The following is a 26,199-nucleotide window of genomic DNA, read 5'->3' as shown; positions in this document are numbered from 1 at the left end:
TAAATTTTTGCCCCCACCCCCACAATTTTTTGTGAATATTTGATATACCCCTTGTGTGTCTAAATTGATGACAAGCCCCCCTTGAACTTGCCTCCCACCTCTCTTCTCAAGTTTTGGGTCATTTAGACACCCCTCTAACAAATTGGTGAATATTTGAGATACCCCATATGTTTTCAAACATGCCCCAGTTTGCCTTTATTATTATTTTTTTTATTATAACCAAACTGACATTGGTCAACTCCCCTAAATAAGATCCAGAATCAAACCGAACTAAGGTTGGCCTAATCCAGTTCTCTGGGTTGCCCATATCCTATAAATTTGCTTCAAAGCAACATATTCTTTTATGAAAATAAATAAATAAATATATGAAATTTCATATTAACAAATAATAATATGAAATTTCATATAATAATTCATTAATTTATCCATAAAAAAGTTATTAAGTTAGCCATAAAAAATCATTAATCTATGTCCCAACTCCAAAATAAATCATATAAATTAATATTTATTTATTTATCATATAAAGATTTGGTTTGGTTCCATACAAGTCTTGAACTGAGAATCGAATTGAATTGATTGATTCTCCATTTTCTTAACCTAAAATTGAACCGCAACTTGTTCCAAACTGAACCAAGCAACCCAAAGCTACTGGTTTGGTTCAGTTTTCGGTTTGAACCATACCAAGTTGTACCCCCTAATTTGACATATCCTATATTTTTAAACTGAACATGACTTAAATCTTCTCTCATAAATTAATATAAAAAAAATTACCTAAATACTCATTTCTTCCTCCTTGAATAAAAAACCCATGAATTTTTTCCTCAAAATCACTCATCTTCAAGTTTTTCATCCTTAAGTGTTAACCATAGTTTGCCCCCCTACAAGAAAATCCTAACTCTACCCTTGGTTCTATCCATTAGAAGACATACATTTTTCATTCAAACTTTTTTTTATTTCATATATATTATATATATATATTTTTTTTTTTCTTTTTCTTTTGTATTTCTATATTATATATCTTGTTTTGAAAAAAGAATTGGATAGTATGTGATGTAATTTAGAGAAGGACTGTTCTATTTGCTTCCCTCTTTTATTTTCAATGCACCCACTTTCTTTTATACATCCAACTCCAAAATGTGCTCGAGGTGTGTGCGAGCACAAATGGTGGGTGCAGATAGCCTGACCCTTGTTAAGATGCATATTTGATAGATGTATCTGAGGACACATTTGATATATGTGATTTACATGTACCCCTCACATTTGGGTGAATATTTGAGATAATTTTCAAACTAATTACATTACCCTTGACTTTCCTTTATTATGGAAGATTTGTATAAAAATAAAAAATAAAAAACCCTTAACCCTTAACCCTTCCATCTTCAACCTGAAGTCAATTAAAAATAATTCATCCTAAAGATTCAGTAGATTTTTAGGAGAAAAATCATTAATTTATGTTAGAAGTTGAAGATGAGGGTATTTATGTCATTTCTAAAAGTCTTCATGTGTAGATTGAGGTCAAGGGGCATATGCCATAAGTTTGAAAATTAAAAACAAAGAAAGAAATATGGAGCCACAGGCTTTGGTGGCGTGCATGTGCCATACAAAGGTCCCCTTTAGAGAATGTTACACATTTTCACTTTTTATTATTTATTAATTAATTAATATTTTGTCCAATAAAGTGCACTTAGAAATGTCCATTATATAAAAACATGCCGTACGGTTGGCGAAGATTATTACAAGGCAAACGAAACAAAAATTGATGTTTATTAGGGACATTGTTGACTATTATTGTAACAATAACAAGACAAATGTTATGGTACTATAGTACCAAAGTAATATGTTAGGTTACTATTACAAATTATGACTGTTAATGGATCGGGTTCGGGTCACATTTGTATTAAATTGGTTTTGATCCGATAAAAATTTCATAGACCCAGATCCAATCCGATCCAATCCGATTTGTATCTTAAGTTTCGCCCCGATCCAATCCAACATACTGATGCATTTTTATTTTTCAAGTAAGCTAGGATTCCACTTAACCCTTTCATGGGAAGTTCGATCGTAGACGATACTACCAAGGTGTATCGCAAGATTGATGTTCAAATCTCCAAAACTGCCACTAGTCTCTCTTTGAGGTCCGTTAAACCATCGGATTGATTGATGATGTTTTCGATGCAGAATTTGGAATTTTGTATGGCGTGACTTATCATAAGCCCATAATGGACCCACACACTAAATATCAAACTCGTCGTTGATTTTTATGTATGCTCTTGGAGCAAGAAAAGCCCTTGTCATATTTTCGAAATCAAGAATTTGTATCCAATCCAACTCTATTAATTACATATCCGGATTATTCTAATAAGTGAAATTGACTATAAATCTAAATTTTGGTATCGACAATTACGTACGTACATCCCAAGAAACTTTCTTTGGTGACGTGTAGGAAAAATTCATACTCGAAAACCCAAGAACAAAGAGAGGCATCATTGCCGAATGCCAATAAGTCTCATTTGAAAAAAATATATATATATATATTCTCAAGAGGTCAAATCTCGTGCGTGATGATTACGATTAGAAAGATAAACTACAACTTTAATCTGAATTTAAGGTTTCAAAAACAAATAAAAATAATAATAATAATCCCTTTATTCTATCAATTTTTTTTTTATATTATTGATGACTTACTTTTTGATCGTCACCCACACATTGAATTTAAGCATTTTCTCATCATTGCCATAGATTAATTCATAAATCAGTTGATGGATTCTCATTAATTAAGGAAAAAAAAACTGTAGTCTACAAAAATTTATTATCCCTTCTTTCTTTCTTTTTTTAATTTTTATTGGAGTTGTTGTCCAAGACTTACCTTAAATGGCAAGATATCATCCATGTATTTGATTTGAACATTTCTTTATTGTGGACTTGGAGGTCTGTCCCAAAGCCCATAATAGAAAAATAAAATATTTTGAAAGCTAAAATATACTGTGAGTAGGAATCACTCATCAGGCAAATTTTGGGAGTGGGCCCAGACCATCAAGGAGTAGATAGTGGACCAATCATTAATTTGGTCATAAAGGCTAAGAGACCACGTAGGAGAAATTCACCACTACCATGCACAACACGTATTTGTGATAGACACCCGCGTCTCATCATTGCTCAAGCAAGAAACATGAATCTCACTCTTTCCAAAATTGCATTCAGTACCCCTTTATGTTTTCCTGAATATTTGACATAACCTTCTATGTTTTTAAACTATTGAAATAGTCCTTGTACTACGGTCTTCTCTAAAGATTAACGAAATGACCTAAACGCCCTTAATCTTCAACTTATTGGGTAAAAAAGGTTTAACCCTCATCTTCACACTTGAGATTATGTCTCTATAAATCAACCCTTCAAACCTCAGATCAAGTTATGATTTTTGTAAAAGTTAAAATGATAAAATTTTAAGTTGAAACTCGAAGCTTTTCTTGGTGAAGATGGTGGATTGAAGAGAAAGTTGAATGTGTTAAAATAATGTTTTAAAAACTAATTCGAGATCATATTGGATATTTATTAAATTGGTCGGACTATAGTCGAACCCTTGCTCAATTTAATTGGATTGATATATGTTTATCATAAAACCTAAAAATATGTAATTCATTTTTTTAAAATACCTTTATTTATATTCATAAAAGTATAATACTCACAAAAATCAATGATTCATTAGTTGAATCTTATTTCAAAATCTAGTAAAATCTGTTTGAATCATCAATTCCATCCGATTTTTAAAACATTTATTAAAAATAATTTACCTTTAGATTGAAGAACTTGAAAATAATGTATTATTTTATTTAATTTTTAAGAAAAATCAATGTAAAACGTTGAGAATGAGGGCTTTTTGGTCATTATACTAGACTTCATGAGTAGACTGAGGTAAGGGGATGCCATAAGTTTGAAAACACAAGGATATTCTTAAATATTCACCAACATATGGAGGGGGTATGATAAAATTACCCTTTTTTATTTTCTTTTTAGTTAACGTTGATGGCTCCGAGTCAAAAGACCAAATTACACTAGATACGGCACAGGTACGCAATCGAAGAAAATTAAAAATACAATCTGTGGAGAGGAAGTAAGAGAGAGAGAGAGAGAGGGAGGGAGAGGAGAGAGGGAATGCAAGTCTGTTAACGATGCCGTCGTTCTCAATGAAAAGCCTGAAACCAAAACACCTTTCTTTCTCTTCTTTTTCTTCACATATAATGAGAGTGAGTGAGTTTGAGAGAGAGAGATATGTATAGAGAGAGAGAGTTGTAACCTTTTATTTATTTATCTTTATAGAAAGGGGGGAGAAGAGAAGGGAAAGAATCTGAGTTGCCAATAAACCAATAATACCCTTTTGTTCATCTTTTTAGAAAGGATGGTTGATGATCTTTGCATCTTCAATAAGGTGTGTTTTTTTTTCTTTGATCCATGGCCTCCTCTTCTCCTTTCCTCTTCTAAAACAGAGCTGAATCTTTTGTGGGTGTTATTCAAATTTCTTTTTTCTTTTTCTTTTTTTCACTCTTTCCAATTGTTAGATGATTTGTATAAAAATATGTATTATTATAATTATTGGTGCTTCCATGGAAAAATGTTTTTTTTTTCCTTCCTGTTATGTGATCTTTTGGGTCTTTGATTTACATGTCTGATCTGGGATTTTGAATTTATAGCATATTTGTGCTTAAATTTGTCCAAATACCCAAACTGGAGAAAACCACATTGCCCCGCCCCCCCCTTTCTTTTGTGGGTGTAATTATTTTGCACTCTTTTTAATTGTTTGATGATTTGTATTAATATATATTATTATAATTATTGATGCTTCCATGGAAGAATGTTTTTTTTTTAAAGTGATCTTTTGGGTCTTTGATTTGCATGTCTGATCTGGGTCTTTGAATTCATGGCATATTTGTACTTATTTTTGTCCAAATGCCCAAACAGGAGAACACCCCCTCCCCCCAACCTGTTTTATTTTCTTTGAACAGTTTGGTATTATGGAATTTCTCAGTTTAAGATACTACATATATGCTTTCTTTTTTTGCATCTTTTTTTTTTTTTATTTGTTTGATTTCTTGTATCAATGATCCTCTATTGCATATTGTCTTGATCAGCAATCATAATTTCCATTTTCTATTCAATTGCATGATGATGTGTATTTCAGCTTCATTGCCAATATTTCTATATACCCGTATTTCATCAGATCATGTAAAATTTGGGATAAAGCTTTGTTGTTGTTGTTATTGCTGCCTTATTGATATCCATGTATTGGTTTGATCACAGGATACTCTAATTTTAAAGGCACCTAAGAAATCTCCACTTGTATTGAGGATGATTCTCTTAGTGTTTGCCATGGTTTGCGGTATATATATTTTCTCAATCTGTCTAAAGCAGGTAAGCACTCGTACAAAGCTCAGAACCATTGACCTCCAATTCATTGAAAGACCTTGTCAAGCTTCTGATATTGAACAATGGGAGATTCCTTACGTACATTATCCGAAACCCAAAACCTATAGTAGGTAACCCCGATAAGGACATCATATTGTATTCAGTTATGAAATTTTGGGTCCCATTCAGATTTCTGATTTATTGTTTGGATGCATTAACAGGGCTGAATGTTCATGCAATCCTGTTCGATTCTTTGCAATCTTGTCCATGCAAAGATCTGGGAGTGGATGGTTTGAGACTTTGTTAAATAGCCATATCAATGTAAGTTCAAATGGAGAGATCTTCTCCGTTAAAGAGAGAAGAAGCAATATTTCGTCAATTGTGGACACATTGGATAAAGTATACAATCTCGATTGGTTCAGTAGTGCTTCCAAGAATGAGTGTTCGGCTGCGGTTGGCTTCAAGTGGATGCTTAATCAGGTATGCTATTTGCAAGAACCGTTTTCATTTCTTTTTCTTCTTTTTTTCCCATTGAGAGAGACCTTGGCATTCATCTTGAGTTAACTTTATTTTCTCTTAAAGTTGATGCTTATCTCTTATCCGTAAAGCACTTATTAATACCCAAAAAACTGTTCTATTTATATTTGAGAAAGAGGGATTTGTAGAAGATTTCGAAGAAACCATCTAGCTTTAAGGCATAGATAGGACACTATTGGCAGGCATGCTATGAACAACTTCAGAAACTTCTTTTAGTGTCAGTTTGTTACAAATACCATGACATAGTGAAGGAAATAGTCCCAAAATTTAGAGATCCAGCGTTGTTTTAACATTTCCTTCGTGGGCATCAAGATTGTACCTTCAAGTCCAGATGATTAAGTGAATTAATAGGTCCCCATAACTCAATTCATATTTTGTTTCTTGTTGAAAAAAAATCCACCAAGTTAGTGATGAAAGTAATGTTGGAAATTAAAAGCCTACCCCTTCTCAACAATTTGGTTTTACAGCATACCAATAAAGGGATGCATTGCGATAAAATGATCTAGGGAGGAATTGGTCTGACAAATGTTGTGACAAGTTGGAAAGGAACGAACTGAAGTACAAAGGAATTCTTCTACTCAACTATGGAGGGTCTATGCTTATCAAAAAAACCTATGGAGGGTCTATGCTCTGTAGGACAAGAAGATACTTGTAGCTATGAAGGTAAAATGATTCACGTGAAGGAATGTGTCAGAAGAATGAATATCATCTGCCATGTTTTCCGGGTCCCATTGGGCTAGACGGAATCGGTTTAATAGGGGAGGGAGAGATAGATAGATTGATAGATAGTTAGATAGATAGAGAGAGAAGCCAATTAGAATCCAGTGGAAGGGAAATTAGCATAGTGGAAGAATATCTACCTTTCCGAAGTTGGTAAGCTAACTCTTTTGGAGAGCATGCCATCGAACTTTCTAAGCCAATTAGCATAATGAAAGAATAAGTCTATGACCAACTTATTGGAGAGACTCATTAGAGATTTCTGGTCGAATGACACAAAAAAACACTCGAGTTCAAAATCTATTTAGTTGATTGCAAGAACACACCCAAAAAGGGTGGTGGGGGTGGCCTAGGTAGTCAATGCTTCAAGGAAATGGATCTAGCCTTGCTTAGGAAATAACTATGGAAATGTGGCAAGCAAAGGGACAGTTCGTAGAGGGCCAATATTAATAACAAGTACAATTGTAGCTTTGCTTGGTTCTTTAATATTTTGACATTGAATCATGTTATTATCAGAGAAAAAAATTACAAATTACAAACATGTTTATGCTGTGTGGAGGAGCAAAAGAAACAAAGATGGTGATCCTAGTCTGTCTTTTCTCATGGTGTGTGTGGGCTTCCTTTCTACTCCTTTTTGGTGAAGCTTATTGCACAATTGTTTTCACAACTTCCTCTGCTGTTGAACCATAACTATAGGAGTTTTCTTTCACCCCAAGAGGAAAGATTTTTTGACAATTCTTGCCCTTCGCTGTCTCATGGTCCATACAGAGGGAGTGAAATAACATCCATATCTTTGACAACAAGGAGGCTTCCATTATTCGAGAGTTTACAGGCATCCGATTTGACCAATGTTTTTCTTCTTTCAATGGGTGGATATTTTCTTTCTACTATATTATTTCCTCGTCATAGGTTTGAGATTCTCACTTATAGATTATTGCTTTAAGTTCTTTCTTAATAAAATCTCTCCATTTACAGATAAAAACAGATAATTTTCTTTTATTTCTACTTAGGAGGTTCTATAATAACTCGTATAAATATATTTCCTAGATGAGAATCATCTTTTGTTGACTTGTTCCCGACAAAGTGTCTACTTTGGACCTGCGACTTGCATGGGTAACAGCTTTGAAAAGATTGAGATCTTTCTTTAAAGCTGTCAGGTATTGTTGATTGTTGAGTATTCCTAGAGTCATTATCTTCAACCAGGAAAGAAGAAAATTCTTTATTTATAAAAAAAAAATAGAAATCTATTCGAGAGACCACTGCTTAACTTGCATCTAATTAGTTTCCTTTTAGCTAAATAAGAACCCATTTCAGTCGGAGGTGCTACTCACTCATAATGTGAGAGCCTCTTATGGGTTCCACCAAGTTTACTTCCCGCTGCAATAGTATAGTTTTCGCTATAACACAAGATGTTGCCTGGCCCATCCTTAATACCTTTGGCCTAATTTCTTCTTATGAGGGAAAGCACCCAAGATATCTGGAGCATCTCATCCACACCTTGTCTAAGCTCTGAGTAATTGAAGAGAAGAATTGTTGAAACGATGTAAGATCTTCAGCTCCACTATAAAAAAAAAAATTACGAGTGGTCGTTAGTTATGCGTTGTTCTGGAATAAGCTTCCTTGGCCTTGCATTTCTTTAGCCAACCCCAAATCTTTGGGACAAGGCTTTGATGATGATCTTCCATTTCTTAGAAAATTTTCCACGTTATGCTTTTCACAAGATATCTTTTTACCAATGATACTGCGATGACTTTAAAACGATTCTTTTGACTTGAGGAGTCTTTGGTAGTTTTTTTTTTTTTTGTTGTTACTTTCCATCTTAGAACATATCTGATTGAGGTATATATTTGTTTGTACTGCGTCGTGTTTATTTTGTGGGGATGCACTGGTCCACTAACAATGTATCATTATGGTTAATGCAGGGACTGATGCAGCATCACAAAGAAATAGTTGAGTACTTCAATCGGAGGGGTGTTTCTGCAATATTTCTTTTCCGGAGAAATTTATTGCGTAGGATGATCTCAGTTCTTGCAAATTCTTATGATCGAGATGCTAAACTATTAAACGGGACCCATAAGTCTCACGTGCATTCATCACATGAGGTCTCTCTCTCTCTCTCTCTCTCTCTCGCATGCACACAAGAGATTTTTCTTGAGTGACTCATAGTTGGTGATGGTTTCAGGCTGAAATACTTGCAAAATACAAACCTATCATGGATGCAACGTTATTAATACCCAATCTGAAGAGCGTAGAGGACACAACTGCCAAGGCTTTGGAATACTTCAATAGTACTCGCCACATTATTCTTTATTACGAGGATCTAATCAACAACCGAATTGTAAGTTACCTAACATGTTACGATCCTTAGGTTAAGACTTAAACTTTTTATTCCATTAACGCCTAGGTACTTTTGGAGCAGTGGTTTGAGTCTTAACATTGTTATTGGAGCCAATCCCATGTCTAAGGTTCGAATCATGGGGAGGTGAAAAAAAATGGGACTCCTCTATAGTATGGGATATGGAAGGGGTTCTAAAAAAAAAAAAAATGGGCTCTTCTATAGTATGGCATATGAAAGGGGTCCATCATAGTAGACCACCATGATTTGTCTGAGAAGGGGCAATTTATGGAAAAAAGAGTAATGGGTACCTAGTACTTGAAAAGAAGGCCAAGGGGCTGGGGGCCTCGCCATAAGTGGGCCAATGAGTGCGTCAGCCTTGAAGCATGGGGGTATGTTATGATCCTTGGGTTAAGACTTAAATTTTCTACTCCATTAACGCCTAAGTACTTTTGGAGCAGTGTTTGGGTCTTTAAATAACATCTCTCCAATTAGTTTTGAGAGAGAGTATTGCCACCCCAACTTTTACTAACACCACCCCAATTCATATATAAATCAACAAAGAATAGCACACGTCTTGGGATGGCATTAGTAAAAGTTGGTGTGGCAATAGAAGCTCCCTTAGTTTTACATTGTTGGTCTATGCCATATAGCTTTACACACTTAATGCTTATTGTTCCTAATCGTTATCACAGAAACTAAGTGAGATTCAAGAGTTTCTAAGGATTCCAATAAGGGATCTAAATAGCCGTCAAGTGAAGATCCACAAAGGGCCATTATCGGACCAGGTTGAGAACTGGGATGATGTTAATAAGACACTGAAGGGAACACGTTATGAGACCTTCCTCAATGTCGACTATCAGATGTAGTCCGTCTCAGCACCGGGTGATGTAAATAACACCTTCCCTTCATTTTATCATAACGAGTTGGAGACAACCTCATCTCGTTGAAATTTTGGCCACAGCACAGGTTTAGTGTCTGCATAAATTAATTTTTCTTCCCAACTGATTATCGCTTGATTGAGTTCTTTACACAATAGACCCTCATGTATATTTTAAGTTAATCAATCAGAGTGAAGATCGGCGGTGCATATCTCTTCAATATTGTGTTTTTTATATTTATTTTTTGTTTCTTTTTAGGTTTGTATTTTTTTTTGTTAATGTTCTTGAATTTTTTTTCGAATGGAATAGGAGAGAAAATATGTTTAAATCGTACATTGCCATGCAAACCTCTATTCATAACATCCCAATAAAATGGGTGGCCAGGGTAGCGATAATCATTATTTTTTAATCATCGCGGCATGGCCTTTTCTTTTTCTTTCTCGTCTTAGGCCCTGAAGAGGAAGAGAACCCATTTGAGGCTAAGGGTGTCACTGGGCATCTAGTTACTTGAGTATCTTATATGTTATAGGACCTTACTATTCTTGGGTCTGGGTTTGGGAAGCCATCTTAGGGAACCATACTCCATGAAAAAAGGGATAAATTTGACACCTAGGTCTGTTGAATTTGTCTAAATCAAAGAAATTAGACGGACCTTGACGTTGAATTTACGCTCTCTCTTTTTTTTTTCTTCACGTAGTGTATAAAGTATCAAGTCTCCTTTAGGTATCCAAGAGTGTTACATTAGGTAGCCAAGAAAAAAATACATCCAACCCATTCTCACTAACTTATGCAGTGTGTACTTCAATGTATCAAGAGCATGTAGAAGTTGGGATAAAATTTTCCAATCAAAAGAATGTGCATCAACAACCCATTCGTGCAATAATCTAGAAGTATCTATCCTGCATTTCTGAGATTATGATCATGGAAGGAAAAGTTTTAACAAGAATAAAGGTGTTTGCCCCTTTCGGTAACAGACTTTTTCCATTATTTCCCCCTCCCCCGTAAGGTTACATCATTTTGATCGCATCATTAAAGTCCAAAATGATCTATAACAGTATAAAACCAAAATGCACAATCCTTGTATTCTAGAAAATTTTCATTCACAAGGGTTGGGGGATTGGGTCAGTTGCCCAAAATGCCCAGATTCTAATCCGGTTGGTTCTTCATTCTATAACTGGCAGAATAATTTCCAAATTGTCCCTTCGAAGAGCAAGCAAGGTGGGTAGTCTTTGTGAAGGAGGGGGTGTTCAATGAAACTTGAACCTAAGTCACCTTCTCAGAGGGCTGAACCTATACCTATCAAAACTGATTAAAGAAAACAAAAAAATATGCAAGCAAGCCTCAGCTCTCTCTAGATGTGACAATGGCCTCTCTTTATTGGAGGGGGGGCATTATGGTCATTCGAACATATCTAGTATATCTAACATGTCATCAAACACATCAGCCCATAATGAATGGGAGGGAAGTGTGCTTACTGAACAGATTAGAAAGCAAAGATAAAAGTCTAACAGAGAACATAGGGGTGGGGCTGGGGTAGTGCCCACTTGCATTCATGAAATGAAATTACAATGGAAGAGTAACAAAAACACACATATTACAAGCCAAGCATACAAAATCAGAAATATATCTTTCCTCTGCCCTCCAAGAAGATCAAAATTAAAAAAAATTAAAAAACAACACAAAGGATGGGGGGGTTAATAAATATAATGAAAAAGGTTATTTGGCTTAGCTGGCTAAGTGACTGGGAGAACTGTTGAACATGGTGTGCCACATGTATGCCCTTGAAAGTACCATCTCCAGCTCTTGGTGGGTCCAGTTTTGGGTGGGAAGGTGTTGAAGGAACATCACCATCTCTTGGAAATCAAGCTTCAAGAGCTTATCTGACCACTGAAAAAGTGAAGAAGATGATGGTCGCATACAAAGCATTTTTTAGTCCTCTATTTTTTTTTTCCCCAAAACAGTGCTAATCATGCATAAATTAAGAAATAAACATGAATCATATAGGGTGAACTTTCTGAGTAATTGATATTGCAAATCAAGGTAAACGGTACAAATCAATTAACCAGAAATTGCAATGAATGGACATATCTGTGAGAGAAAAGAAGAGAGATTATATTGCCACACCAACTTTTGCTAATGCCACCCCAAGATGTGTGCTAATCCCTTGATGATTTACATATGAATAGGTGGCATTAGCAAAAGTTGGTGTGGTAATAGAATCTCTCAAAAAGAATTAAATATGATTTTCATTAGTTGTATAATACTATGATCCAATGAAAACAAGGGAAAAAAGACAACTTTCAGAAAGCTAGGAACATCAGATCATGTTGACTTCCGGGTTAGGAGATCTCAATGGGGACTCCCAAGTCCCATCAATCAGTTGGTCTGAAGCCACAATCAACAACAATACTAAATAACACATTAAACATTAATCTGAGGCAAGATTACTGCACTTTTTTACAACCAATGAAAGAAGAATCAACATGAAGGAGATAATGATCTTACCGTAAGAAGAAAACTGGCGAATATATAAACAAGAAAATCTGGCAATGCATCTCCTTCCGCAAGATACGTGTCCCATAGACGTGTCACGAGATGGAAAGGGATCTAAAAAGGAAATAGGCCCAAAATTAGCTGTCTCGAGAGTGTTAACTACTGGAGTTGAGCCCATACAGTGCTCTATGTTGCAACTTGCAACCTCTAGATTGTGTCTTCAACCCCTTCCTACCTACTAGAAAGGGGGCTGCTAAAAATGAGAGCCACTATTGGCACCCCAACCTTTACTTATTACACCCAATTAAAAATAGAAAAAAAAAATGATTAAGAATAAGTAAAAGTTGGGTGCCAATAGACGTTCTCTCGGTTTTTTTGCTAGATTTCTATTTTTGGGTTTAGGATTTTAAATGAGCCTAATCATAAATGTAAACAACTACTGAAATTGTTTGAACGAGTGTTATAATGTTTAGTAATGTTGAGATTATAATCTAAACCAGACCTTTGTAATGTCTGAAGAGTGTTTTAATCTTTAGTTGGGGTGTAATAAGTATTCAGGGGTGCAAATAGCAACTCTCTTAAGAATAGGGGAAACTAGAGCCAAAAACATATGGTTGTTGGGAACCAAACCTCGCGTATTAGAAGACAGTTGAACCAACGGAAAGCAAATTGAAGAAACTCCAGTCCTTGCTCCTCCATGTGTCTTGAAACAGGTTCTTGTGCAATCCCAAAAAAAGAAGTGTCAAAACCAGTCACAAGAAACTATCTTAAAGCATTGATAAGTAGGAAGAATATATAAATGAAAATTGCACAAGGTACTATTTAAAGTCCCGAGTGTTATTAGAAAGTTAGTGGCCCCAATAGATGACATAAACCGAGGGAAAGTCGATTGAGATGTTTTGATCATGTGTAATGAAGAACTGTAACATCCCCAATTAGATGGAAATTTACAAGCTGTAAGGTCTATTCAGTCAGCAATGGATACATCTCTTCCTTCTTTTGTGTGTGTGTCAGGTGGAAGAAATAAGTGAAGAACTTTTATTGATAAACGGTGTATTTAATCCACTATTTGAAGAAGGTTGAAGACACCTCCACAAATCAACCTAAAATGAATTGTCAGACCTAAAGTGTAAAGCCGTAAAACCATTTTGTTGTGCCACTGCATTTTCGGCCACTTGAAAAAAAGCAGTTTATTTGTGAAAAAAAAAAGGCATGAAGAAAGGTAAAAAGGTAAGAAAAAAAAAGGATGTACCATCTATTCGGCGAACCAATTCTTTCAGCTTAAATACAAGCCGTTGGATTCCTGGTTGAGCAAATGTGTAATGGTCTTGCATACCATCAAGCAACTTTGATAGACACCAATAGCAATCGGCTTCTATGTTAGAGATTTTCTGTGGAGATAGATCCAAGATCGACCAGTTCTCCATGCTCTCTTCCAAGTATTCCGACAAGAAAACAACTAAAAATGGCGTAACAAGATCATTTATTCCCTGAACATATCCACTTGCTGGATGCCGAATGGCCCTGAAAAAAAGAGACAGAAATCAACAATTTAATGATAGAGAAATAACCATTCATCGCACATCCCACCGAAACTGGCCTCTGCAATCACATGGCTCAAGTGTATGTCACCCAACAATTGATAAGGCCCACACAGGAAATCTCCCAAACCAAAAGACTTTTTTTGGGTGGGTATGCTGGATTTGAAATACAACCTCAGAGTTGCATTGCAATATGTCAACCCAACTATTGGTCCAAGCCCTAAACCAAAAGTTCTTACAATTTGATGTATCATGTTTCATTTGAATGGTCCAAAAACATGATGAAAGATTATAAAAGAGTTCTACATTTCATGGATGTCATAGCCATATACATGAAGTACCCATATATGAGGTACAAAAACCCATGTTGGAGGGATTCTACCAAACAAGTAACGTACTTGTGCCGGATACATGTTGGATTCTGACATCCACAAATTCTGGTTCAAACTTCCAGACTTCTTTTTGTTTTTTCTTTCATTGGAATGTTCTAATTAACACTTATTGTAACTTGTAAGTTACGAGTTCCACCTTTTCTATTTGAAGCTTCTTTTAATGAACCAAATATAACATTATGTATATGTCTTAAATCATGAGATATACCATCACATCATCCATTACAGTTCTTATATAGAAAGCAGTTAGTTTGTTCCACATTATTTAAAGTACATGCCGAGTGCCCTCTTTTAGGGATCCCCAGATTTAACATTTCGAATTTTGATACCGTACCTATATTAATACAACACAAGCACAAACATTTCATGGGACCACCCAATTAGATCTCGAGTCAGAAACCAACTCAATTAGATGACTGACCATCCAATCTATAGACATTTCCAGCAGCCATATTTTTTTCCAAGAGAACATGATAGACAATATGGTTACACTGCATATATCTTTATGTTGGTTTATGGGCCTAACTTGAGTTATATTTGGGTGTATCTTGAGCCAGGGGTGCAGGGGTTAGGGTTCCGTCCAACTTCTGGGAGTATTTTCGTCTTTAGAAATGTGTGTTTCACCCAAGGACGCCATATGTATTCCAAGTTCAGAAACCCTAAAAATTGTATTGAATTTTCGCAGTTGTCATCAATAAAGAATTGTTATCGCTGTCCGTGAACGTAGGCAATCTTACCGAACCATGTAAATCTCTTGTGTTCTATTTTGTTTTCTCTGTTTGAATCTTCACAGTTTATCAATTTTGATCAATCTAAGGGAGTTTTCTGCAACACTTTGATGCTTTTTATATACACCATACCGAGTAAGAATTTAAATATGAGATTTTTTTTCCCCACAAAGATGAGAATTAAAGAAAAAATTCAAGCAATCAAATGGGCAAGAAATCTAACCATGTATAAAGAATGCGCTCCAAGGATTTCTGAACTTCGACTTGCTGAAAGAAAGTGACATCAGGTACTGTCCTAGGACAGTCAACAGCAATCTGAGCAGCAAAACAAACAAAGCGCAAGACATCACATGGTTAAATCCTATCCTCTTCAACTATTTGGTGGAAAAATTTGAAATGAAACTCAACCAAAAATACCTGGCGTAGCATGCTGATCTCATCATCAGAGCGTTCGGTATCGGGAATATCACAATATTGAGAAACACATTCGAGGTACTCAAGCCGTTTCCTAGTCAGAACCCCCTCCCTTCTATCTGAATTAGGTGGTGCATATCCCTGTTGTCAGCTCATATTTAAATTTCAAGCAAGCAGTAACATGGTTCAAAAGTAGAAGTATGCAACTAAAAGGAGAGGTTTGAATTGGTAGCTCATGGACTTAATAGTGTAGCTGCTCTCACTTCCATCCAGACCCTTACAACACACTGCGAGACCATGTTTCCAAGTCCGACTTTGAAGCGGCCAAGCAGTTTCAAAATTTTGGAGGAACCCTCCTCATAACATGACACGTGAATTTTTGTGTTTATTTCACACCCCACTTTTTTGCTAACATTTAAGATACCTGCTTGAAGACACCACGTGTAATCTAAGGGAGAGGGCTCTACCAAAATTTTGAAGTGGGATGGGCGCTTCAAAGTTTTTTCCCATGTTTCCAATTGAAGGGAACCACAACTACCTAGCTGGTGAGATACCAATTGTTTTCCAAATAAAGAGGAGTGAGAAAACTATTCATGAAAGAAGCTCCTCAAGACAATAAAACATTTCACCGCGCGGATAGATTAGGCATGTGGTACACAACTTGGGAAAAAAGGTAAGATCTCACAGGATCCCTTCTTTGATGACAAAGGCCTTGATCTGCCAACTTTAGAACTATTATAAGACAGATCAGGGAAAGCACTATGAAATATGAAATAAAGATAGAAAATGGGTCTCCCAAGAAAAGTTAGAGGGGATTAATAAGTGGTTGACAGATTCACCACATGTGTTGCATAAGAAACAAAGTCCAAAATGCTATGGCATAGAGACGTGTCAAACAAAGAGTGTAATCAATTTTGTCAAGCAATCTATAGAAAGTCTAGATATCCATAATCAATTTTGTCAATGTAAAGAAGTCAACCAACTTATCAAAGAGAGAGAGAGAGAGAGAGAATGGGGCCTACCAAAAGAAGCCTCCATACAGATGGGCGCATATACGATGGTATGCCACTCCAGGCTAACTCACGCAATGTCTCTACAAGATGGGAAAGAAATAAATGAATAAATCAAATGACAGAGGAAAAAAAATTGTTCGAGTGGAACAAAATCTATGAAATTCATACATGCCAAAAGAAATGTTGTAGCCCAACCAAAGAGTGCATTAAAATCTAAAAGACTGTTCCCAAGTGAGGTTCTAGTAACAGTAATAAATGCTATACCACAATACTCGGTATAGTGTTTTAAAAATTGCCCAGAGCTCAAGTCATCCTGGTCGGATCATCAAGTCAACCCCCGGTTGGCTCAATGACAGCAATATTATAAAAAGTGTGTGAAATGATAAAACAACATGAAAACACAATCATAAGTCATCAAATCAAAATAAACAGCAATATGAATCATGGAAATAAAGATTAGTAACATTTCACTACATGTAGGCATGAGTATCTAAGGGTCTGACACATTAAACAATTGTATGCTTCTTGGAATTAGAATGATGATATCACATAACTACAAATATTTTAATATGCACCACTTTCTTGAATGAATAAACTATTATGTACTTACTACATTATCACATTATTATAATCTATAAAAAAAAATACATTTTCACGTTATCATACATATTTTTTATGAATTTTGATAATATGATGCAGTTTATGGATAACAAACTTAATGCCATTTTCTCTCTCCTGCCCCTTGTCAAATAAAGAAAACTTTCTGATCTGATCACCTTGTGACATGAAAAACATGATCCGATGCAATACAATTGTAGAGGACAAAATTATATGAACTTTAAAATAAATAAAAAATTTGGGTGTTCGCTGGCCATCCATTTTCAACACCTTGGATCAAGCTCGAAAAGCAATGGTTTTTTAATATTGTATTTTTGAATATGAATATTTTCCTGAAATCTGAAAGGCTGTGTTGTTGGATTGTAAATGTGAAAATCAATGTGTGCCCAACGACCCTTTTTAAAATTTGAAATCCAAAAACATAAATAGGTGGACAGCAGGCAAGAAAGAGAATCTCTCTATTGCTGATGTCATTCTTGCCATATGTCAAACGTTTGTTGGGCTGTGAGCAAACGCGTCAAGTGCGTGCACCAAAACTGCATCATATTACCAGCACTCATTTTTTATCTATCAAATATGCATTAATAAGTTACTAATAAATCTAATTAATTAGAACATAAACAATTTTATGTGTGTACTTATACAAATATTTCATTCGAAGTTTACTGTTCATCAAAACATTTTCACTGAATTCTTGCATTTTTATATGTAACATTTATATTTTCAGTAGAAATTTACCATTTACTGAGATGTTTCACCAAATGAATAGTGATTTCCACCGAAATATACACAAAGAAATATTCGATTAAATTTCATGTTGGACCTTGTGGAAATGGAAATATTTAGCTATATTTCATGGAAATATGTCAAAATTTAAAACTATGGTCAAGGGTGATGCACAAGCTAGATCACCTCCCAAAGATCATGCACCAACTCCAGGCGACCAAATATTCACATAAGCAACGTCCTTAAATGGCTTCTTCTCTTTCCTCATTTACACAGTTTAAATGTGTTGAACATCCTATGATGTCCTAAAAAAACCAATCAGAATGGGATTTTTACCTCACTCTCCCCTTATTTAATCTACTTTTACGGGGCACACTTCACTAGAATGACATCAAAAAATACCATTTCATTTTGTAATCTATGTTGGATATTTTTAAGATAGATCACCACAGGAGATACAGGACTCCCTTGGCCTTCCACTTCAGACGAAACTATAATTTGAAATGAAAAAAAAAAAAAAAACTCTGTAGCACAAAAAGGAAAAAAAAAAGAACCTCAAAAATCACCACGTTATAAAGGTAATTAAAATCCAAAATATGAATAAATATCACAAGGTTTCTCAGTATGGAAAATAAGAAAATAAAGCAAGCAATTAGATAACCAAAAGGAAAATACCTAATATGACAGTTGATCCAGATAGTTCCTTTGTGAACTTCATAACCCTTGCAGAATCTGTAGCTCTAGCACCCATAATGGTTTTCTGAACCTCGCTGGATGCATTCTCGATGTTCGAAACTGATGATTTTAATTTATTAGTTGTTACATTATCTGTTGCCTTGCTTGAATTATGTACCTCTCCCTACACGAAAATGGTAAATTTAATTATGGAACTCGTTAAATTATTCTCAGAAGAAACTGGGATGAAATGGGTACTTCACAAAATTGACACATTATGTGGCTTGCTAATACTACCTCAAAAGACCTGTCCGCGAGTACACCTGGTTCGAGATCATTTTCTGAGTAACTTCTTTCAATATCTGGTGAGTGTTCTGAACAGCCGGAATCACTCAATGGATCTGATCTTCGGGCAAGCAAAACTTTACCAGGAAAGCTGCGACCTTTAAGCAACCTGGATAACAGGAAAAATAAAAACAAATACAAACTTCTCAATATTTCAATGAAAAATTGTCAGTAAAAGTTTACTCACTCTACATAATTCCAAAGATGTAAAACAGAATTTTAAGTTGGGAGTTGTAATTCCAACTCACACCAACCATCGTTTCCAAACACACCCTTAATGGAAGAACTGGAACTTCATTTTTTTTCCCCTTTAACGCAATGAATCAACTTTTCTCACAATGGCCAGATTTTTCTGTCTAGAAAATCAAATTTTGGGTCCAAATGTATGTCTTTAGTATTCAGGATTACAAAGAAAAGTAAATCTCAAGTGTATTCTCTTAATTTTTTTCAAAATCATTTGATTTGCACATGCAACATATGCAAATTGCTTAACATTTGTGTAAAATCTACAAAAAAAAAGAAAAAAAAAAGGATTACAGTCTATGAATCCCATCAAAATTACTTTTACTTAGATGTTTTCTATTTTATGGAGAACTAAATACTGGACAATAAATCTATGTACTTTGAGCATTCAAAATTTTAAAGAAAAATATATCCAAATGGATTTTCTTAATGGGTTAAGTGTGAAGGTGGGATTTTGATCTTAGGTCTGTGGTATCACGACACACAGATTTTACTACCTCACGAAGTGGCACCTTCAACCAAGATGTATTTTCTTAATGGGTTATGAAAATCAAGGGAATCAAAACACAACTTATTCAAATCTTAACTTATGCAAATCCTTAACATTTCATTTTAACTTCCATCAAAAGGAATGAAATCCCCAATACTCACGAATTCTCTTAACTTGATAGTTAAATTCAAGAAATTTAAAGCAACCTAACTCAATGCTTCCAGTTGAATTTCTCTCAGATCAAGAGAATCGAAAGCATAAGAAGATAATCCCTGTTTAATGCAGTTTTGATCTATAAGGACTAAAAATGGAACAAAAGAAAGAATTCAAGGGGTGTGAAGGAAAGTAGTACTCACCCTTGAACATTTCTGAGGGTTTGGTTGAATCTGGAATCAAGATTGGAGCCAGTCTCCTTCTTTGGGGGTTCCCATTCTTCGTTATTACTGTTGTTGTTCCTCATGATAGGATCTTCAGATTTACAACAACCCTGTGAGAAAGAAAAAATAAATAAATAAATAACAAAAGAAACCCCTAACTATATTAGATCTCTACCCAGTGCTGGGCAACTTACCCTACAGTCCAACACTTACCCAATGCCTAGTGTAAAAGATCTCAATTTCTTGGGAAAGGAACAACGGTATGTGATCCAAATGGTACACAACACCTTTTGGTGGACTACACATAAAAATAAAAAATAAAAAGAATTGGTATTTTTTAGCCATTGGATTCGAAAACCTCTCAACATGGACATTAAACAGACTAGTTGTGGGCTCAGAAGTCCATGATGAAACAGACTATTTTTATTCTGACTATAAATTATTGATCATATTGATTTGTAGTGTGAAGGTCCACCATGGAGAGAACCAAACATTAAACAGTTATGAATATGCCATGTGGCCAAAAAGGGGACTGAAGTTAGGTTAATAAAATGGAGATCTAGAGCATAAAGTGCAATCCTATTGCTTTTAGGGGATTGGTTCATCACAGATCATCGTCATAGTCATCACCATCATCAAAGCCTTACCCAAGGCATATGGGGTCAATTGAACAAATATCATTCCTCCAATTAATCAAAGCCATGTCTTCTATTTCAGGTCAACTAAATAATCTCAACCCATGCCCCCTATGTGTCTGTTTGGATTAGCTCCCATATTCTGCTCCCAAGGAGAGCTGAAGCTGACATTTAGTTAAAAAAAGCTGAGAAGTGTTGTTGGCTATAATCGAATTTAGCAACCATGTTGGATAAATGTTGTTGTGCATGCAAAGGCTGGGGATTAATATGTCACACACCAAGATCCAGGTTTCCAAATCTCAAGGTGTGGTCCTTTCAGATCAAATAAGATGAGATGCGATTCCCAAAATGCCTCACTCCAAAATAAATAATTATTTTTCCTTCATTCAGATATGTAAATCAAAGAGGAAGCTACATATAAGAAACCAAGTTTTATAGAAATTTTGGAATCGTCTCTATAATTTAAGCATATAAACCTGTGAAATATCACCTGCTCTGATTTCAATTCTTCGTATCATATACAAAATTCCAAACAAAACAAATAAAGATGATTTGTCTAATAGACCAGGTTCACAATTTACTCTTACATGTTTCATCTACATATATGATCCAAAAACAAATGATCTTCGAAACACACTACTTCTTGCACTAGTGGCATCTTTATCCTGCAAAACTAAAAATAAGGGGAGATCTTGGAAGGCCAGTAAGCAACTAGTCAAATATAAAGGTTCGTAATCAATTTAAGCAATATTGATTTAAACCTATGTTACCCAATTCGTTGCTACTAGTCCGAACCGGCACAAAGCAAACCAATTCCCGCTATGGTTCGTGTTGGGTTTGTAAAATCAAGTGAACCACGAACCCACCAAATTTTGATTGGGTACGGCAAGGGCTGGCAACAGATTGGTTTGGTACTGGATCAATACCACTCCAATATAGATCCGAAATTTTTTAAATATGTACCTAATCCAAACAGGTTAATGAATATGTAAACCGAATCCAATCTGCTTCGTTTCATCCTTAATCCGATCCGAACACATACCATATTTTCAAATGATCAATGTTCAAAAAATATAAAATTATAAAAAATCTACTTTCCAACTAAAAATACAGAGTGAAACCGAAAAGACTAAAACATTTTATCTATATGTATTTATATGAAATTAAGAATAAAAAAATTATTAAAATATGTTCGAATCGGATTTTTTTCGGAGCAAATTGGGGTAGATTCGAATCCGATCCAAAATTGTTTCGGTTCTAAGATTCCAATTCGATCCGAAAATTCGATTTTTCATGTTTTTTCAGATTGGTTGGGACCTATTCGGACATCAGATATATTTCAGATCATTGCAAGCCTTAGGTACGGCAAACCAAAACATTTGGTTTAGTGAGCCAAAACATTAAGTTCGGCAAACCAAATAATTTTTTAATTGGTTCGGTGAACCAAACCAAGTTATCATATTTTTCATTATTTATACTTAAAATTTTGGATTATATTATTAATTTTTTTCTATACTTAGATTTTTTTAACATTATAATTGTGCACATATAACTTGTATAATTGAATTTTATATACATATGCACAAGCGAACCAAGCTAGCAAACTGATCTAGGAACCAATGTGAAACAAGAAACGAATTATCTCTACCTATCCCTACGAACTGGGTTCATTCTAGAGTGGCAAACCATGAACCGAATTTGAACCGAGTGAACCGACGAACCAAGTACCATAGATCTAAACAAATCATATGATTTTCCCATTTCAATAATTACTCAAAACTACATTTATAACAAAACACATTTCTATTCACCAAAATAACACCACAATGCTTTAATAAAAGCTAAGTTCGTACTTTAGATAGTGGTCTTCAACCCGACCAATCAATCCAAGTCCTAGAATAGGCATGATCCATATAGAAGTTTACAATGATCGTTGAATTGAGATTCTGGGTAGAAGTCGTTGGCCCATCAAACAATTTACATCCCATATTAGTTTTCCGAGTAGAAGTAGTCAGTCTCACTAGTAGTTCACATCAAGATTTACAATAAACATTGAACTAGTACTAGTAAAAATCACCAGCCCCACCAAAAAAATAAGGATTTATTCGTGCCCCAATAAATTAGGGATGTGAAACAAAACACACAAGGATTTAATAAGAGAGTTCTAATGGGATCCGGTGCGCTAGTGCTGGTATGATTGCACCCAAGTGCTTATATGATCCGATGCATTAGTGCTCGATTCCAAAGGCGGTTGAGACCAATACAAAGAAACTCGTCAGGGATTTCTTATGGAACAGCAAGGATGGAAACCAGAAGATTCATTTGGTGAAGTGGAAAATCCTTTGTACCACAAAAAAAAAAAAAAATGGTAGCCTAGGAATTAGAGGTTTGAAAAGGACTAATAAGGCCCTTTTAGGCAAGTGGTTGTAGCACTTTGGGGAGGAAAGGAGGAACTTGTGGAGAAAAGTCATCAAAGAGAAGTATAGGGAGAAGATATTTGGATGGCGGAGTGGGGAGGCAAAGACCTCTTATGATTGTAGTGTGTAGAAAGGGGTTCTAAAAGTGTTGCAGTTGTTCAATGAGGGGATCAATTTCAAGGTAGGGAAAGGAGATAGGGTGAGGTTTTGAGAGGACAAGGGGTGTGGCTATTGCTTTAGTATCCTTACCTTTACACAGCTTCCGTGCAACGAACTCAACTGTACAGGATTGTCTGATTTGCAATGGGCAAGAGGTCTCCTGGGATTTGGGCTTCAAGAGAAATTTAACGATTGGAAAATCAATGTGGTGGTATCTTTACTCTTATCTCTTCTCACCACTTGGTCGAAAAACGAGGAACACCGTATAGAGTGGAGTAAGAGCAAGGACAAAAGATTCTTTGTCTAATCCTTTCATAAAGCGTTACTACCTTCTTTTGACTTAGTCTTCATGGAAAGTGCAATTTGGTCTCCTCTTGTTCCCTCCAAAGTAGCTTGTTTATTTGATTAGCTTCCATTGGGAGAATTCTAACTCTGAATAATTTGATAAATCGTGGTTTCTCAACTCCAAATTTTTTTGCTTTCTCTGTAAGAAAAGTGATGAATCAAGGAGTCACATGTTAATGAACTGTCCATTCTCTATTTCTATTTTGTCTCACTTCCTGTCTCTATTTCAGATGGATTGGGCATTCCCTAGTGCCATCCTCTTTTTCCTTGGGTGGACTCATAATATTTTCTCCAACAAGAAAAGATACTTGTGGGCTATCCTTCCATTTACCATGTGTTGGGGAGCTTTGAAAAGAGAGGAACATAATGGTGTTTCAGGGAAAAGCAAGGACTTCTCAAGAGATGATTTTGGACATTTTGGGGTTATTTTTCTATTGGAGCAAACTGAGCAAAGACTTTGAAGGGGTTCTCTTTGAAGATTTTGTCTTCAAGTGGAAGTTGCTTTGTAGTGTTTAGTTTGTTTGTGGGTTTGGGTGTTTGTTGTGGGTGGCTCTTGATTTTCCTTTTCTGTTTTTCTTTTTTTCTTTTGTTTTTCTTGTAAAGGGTGGTAATCTCGGCCTCTTACGGTTTTTCTTCAATAAAATTTTTATACTTATCAAAAAGAGAGAGAGAGCTCCGACTCTCACTTTCTAAGTATCATCTTTTGGATACTACAGCCAAATATCAATGACTACAACTAGATTCCCACAAGACAACTCTTAATTCAAATTATAGTGATATTTTTTTTTCAATTCCTTGTCATTTTCCAACTCGAGGTATTCAAAGTGTTCTCCTACACCCACTAGAGAATTATTGCAATAACAATAGCTCAAATTCTTGAATCCAACTTCACCAATGTGGGATTATATTTTTCATTAACAATAAGTGAACAAGTCAATCTTCTATTTTACGAAGTGTGTTGTAATGTCCTAGTCTTGCTCCACCAGAACCCAAATCCAGTCTGATTTACACCTTGCACGAAACAGATGCAATATTATCTATAGTGAAGGACCACCCATGACCATAATTGAATAAAGCAACCAAAATGGTCAATGCACTTGATAATCCACTAAAGTATTCCTCTCATTTTCCTACTTTTTTTTTTCATTAATGCCATCTCCTGTTGTCCTTGCAAAAAACCAACACCATTAAAATACAACTCAAAGGCCCTCCATCGTCATCAATATATTTAATTATGCATTTTATTTATTTATTTATTTTATACTCAATAAAATCACCCAATGAATAGGTAGAGTAATATTGTTCTCACAAGAACTAACACCATTCAGGCACAACTCAAAAACCCCTGTCCATCTTCAGTTTAATTTTAGTTTTCATGTTCAAATAAAATCACCCCAACGGAGACGTTAGACAATAACGAACTCAGATACAGAGATCAATTAGTATCTGATTTACTAACTAACAATTTAATTAGAAAAAAAAATTAAACCTTAATCACACAACATATCATCTACAAACTAACATAGATTAACATAAACCCAAACATTTCTTACAATTCCTTGAATCATTGCTTCAATTAACCAACAATTAAACTAATTAAGAAATCATTATCACAACGAATTACTTACTGGATTCTTCGAATTTCTACGCTGAATCCTGGATCAAGCCCCGATCATTTTCTTCTATTCTTCTTCTTTATCTTCTTCCAGGTTCTGTTTCCTCTCTATCAATCTCTCTCACTCTCCCAATTTCATTCGATCTCTCTTCCAATCTCTCTGGTTTTCTTTGTCGATCTCTCTCAATTTCTCTCACTCTCTTGGTTCTCTTCTCTCTCTCCACCTCCCGATCTCGATCTCCATCTCCTTCTCTCGAGTCTCGATTTTGTTAAAGAGAATGGGTTTAAACCAGTGTTTAAACCCGGTCAGTCTGTCCGGTCGGATCTGGTTGAACCGGGTGTGCAAGCTTTCACAGGTCGAGCCCACTGTAAAAGCCCATTTTTAAGAAAATTGGACAACCCATTGGTTTGAATTAGTTGGACCGATGACCGTCAGTAAATGGCCGGTCCAAATCAAACTTAATAAACCTCAAAGTGGTAGAGAGGAAAAGAAAGAGCTAATCAAGAATAACCCAATAATATTCAATAATGTCAACAAGTTTGAAACCAAAATAAAGTTTAAAACCATCCAGAACAGAAATGAAGAATAATTAGTACAACATAACTGTAAATTTGTGGGTTTGAAATGGAAAATTTCATCTTCCCCAACATATTAATAAAGTTTGGATTTCGTACTTTTTTAGTGGGGTTTCAATTCGGTTAATTCACACGAATTCGTGAAAAATTCATTAAAATATTGAAGAATATACAAATGATGTTTTTAGGTTTCTTGTTAAAACTCATCACCTTCAATCTCTCTAAAATTCCTATCTTGTTCTTGAGATTTGGAGAATTTTACTAACTTTTTTGAAAATTTCTGATCCTATTGGTGGCCGCATTCATGACTTATTTTGTGGGGGTTTACTTTTAATTTTTCTCTAATATGTTATCGTCTAGTGGTTGCAAGTCTGATTATTAAGCATAGACACTAGGCCTTGCATGAATGTCCGAGCTTGAATATCCATCACTGAAATTCCAAAGTTGTTATTCCATTTTTTCTTGTTAGTCAGGATTACTTATTGCACGTGGCATAACGGAATCTATTATACGTTGGTGATGCAAAA

At 35.2% G+C, this 26,199-nt stretch overlaps 2 protein-coding genes across 3 annotated transcripts; one reads left to right on the top strand and one right to left on the bottom strand.

Moving 5' to 3' along the window:
- Positions 1–4,076: 4,076 nt before the first annotated feature.
- LOC147403743 (uncharacterized) lies at positions 4,077–10,090 on the top strand. The gene is made up of 6 exons (XM_086439462.1): positions 4,077–4,426; positions 5,296–5,531; positions 5,622–5,880; positions 8,577–8,756; positions 8,837–8,992; positions 9,685–10,090. The coding sequence occupies exons 1-6, from the start codon at positions 4,397–4,399 to the stop codon at positions 9,856–9,858; spliced, it is 1,035 nt and encodes a 344-aa protein (XP_086295588.1). The 5' UTR covers positions 4,077–4,396; the 3' UTR covers positions 9,859–10,090.
- A 1,285-nt stretch (positions 10,091–11,375) lies between these two features.
- On the bottom strand, positions 11,376–25,371 carry LOC147403742 (Ypt/Rab-GAP domain of gyp1p superfamily protein). 2 transcript variants are annotated; one of them, XM_086439461.1, is made up of 12 exons: positions 25,110–25,371; positions 20,139–20,223; positions 19,905–20,035; positions 18,768–18,924; positions 18,471–18,654; positions 16,461–16,531; positions 15,442–15,579; positions 15,248–15,339; positions 13,616–13,887; positions 12,994–13,079; positions 12,376–12,477; positions 11,376–11,757 (listed from the first exon to the last, which is right to left on the bottom strand). In XM_086439461.1, exons 3-12 carry the CDS (start codon positions 20,006–20,008, stop codon positions 11,596–11,598), a joined length of 1,368 nt encoding a protein of 455 aa, XP_086295587.1. In that variant the 5' UTR covers positions 20,009–20,035; positions 20,139–20,223; positions 25,110–25,371; the 3' UTR covers positions 11,376–11,595. The 2 variants fall into 2 exon arrangements, with proteins under 2 accessions (XP_086295587.1, XP_086295585.1); XM_086439459.1 differs by lacking the exon at positions 20,139–20,223 and having other exon boundaries at positions 25,110–25,370.
- Between the last annotated feature and the right edge of the window lie 828 nt (positions 25,372–26,199).

This window comes from Akebia trifoliata, chromosome 4 (genome assembly GCF_017979445.1).
Source record: "Akebia trifoliata isolate Shusen 1 chromosome 4, ASM1797944v1, whole genome shotgun sequence".
NCBI classification, from domain to species: Eukaryota; Viridiplantae; Streptophyta; class Magnoliopsida; order Ranunculales; family Lardizabalaceae; genus Akebia; species Akebia trifoliata.
Note: the sequence above shows the minus strand (reverse complement) of the source record. Positions and strands in the feature narration are given on the sequence as shown.

What these genes read in the sequence shown, in the direction of transcription:
- LOC147403742 (XM_086439461.1), bottom strand. Translation starts at nt 20,008, where the DNA reads ATGAGGAACAACAACAGTAATAACGAAGAATGGGAACCCCCAAAGAAG. An exon ending in GAGCGCATTCTTTATACATG is followed by an intron (nt 13,888 to 15,247) that starts GTTAGATTTCTT and finishes TCTTTTTTTCAG; the next exon opens with GGCCATTCGGCATCCAGCAA. An exon ending in ATTGGTTCGCCGAATAGATG is followed by an intron (nt 13,080 to 13,615) that starts GTACATCCTTTT and finishes GGATTGCACAAG; the next exon opens with AACCTGTTTCAAGACACATG.
- LOC147403743 (XM_086439462.1), top strand. Translation starts at nt 4,397, where the DNA reads ATGGTTGATGATCTTTGCATCTTCAATAAG. An exon ending in ATCTTTGCATCTTCAATAAG is followed by an intron (nt 4,427 to 5,295) that starts GTGTGTTTTTTT and finishes GTTTGATCACAG; the next exon opens with GATACTCTAATTTTAAAGGC. An exon ending in ATCTAATCAACAACCGAATT is followed by an intron (nt 8,993 to 9,684) that starts GTAAGTTACCTA and finishes TCGTTATCACAG; the next exon opens with AAACTAAGTGAGATTCAAGA.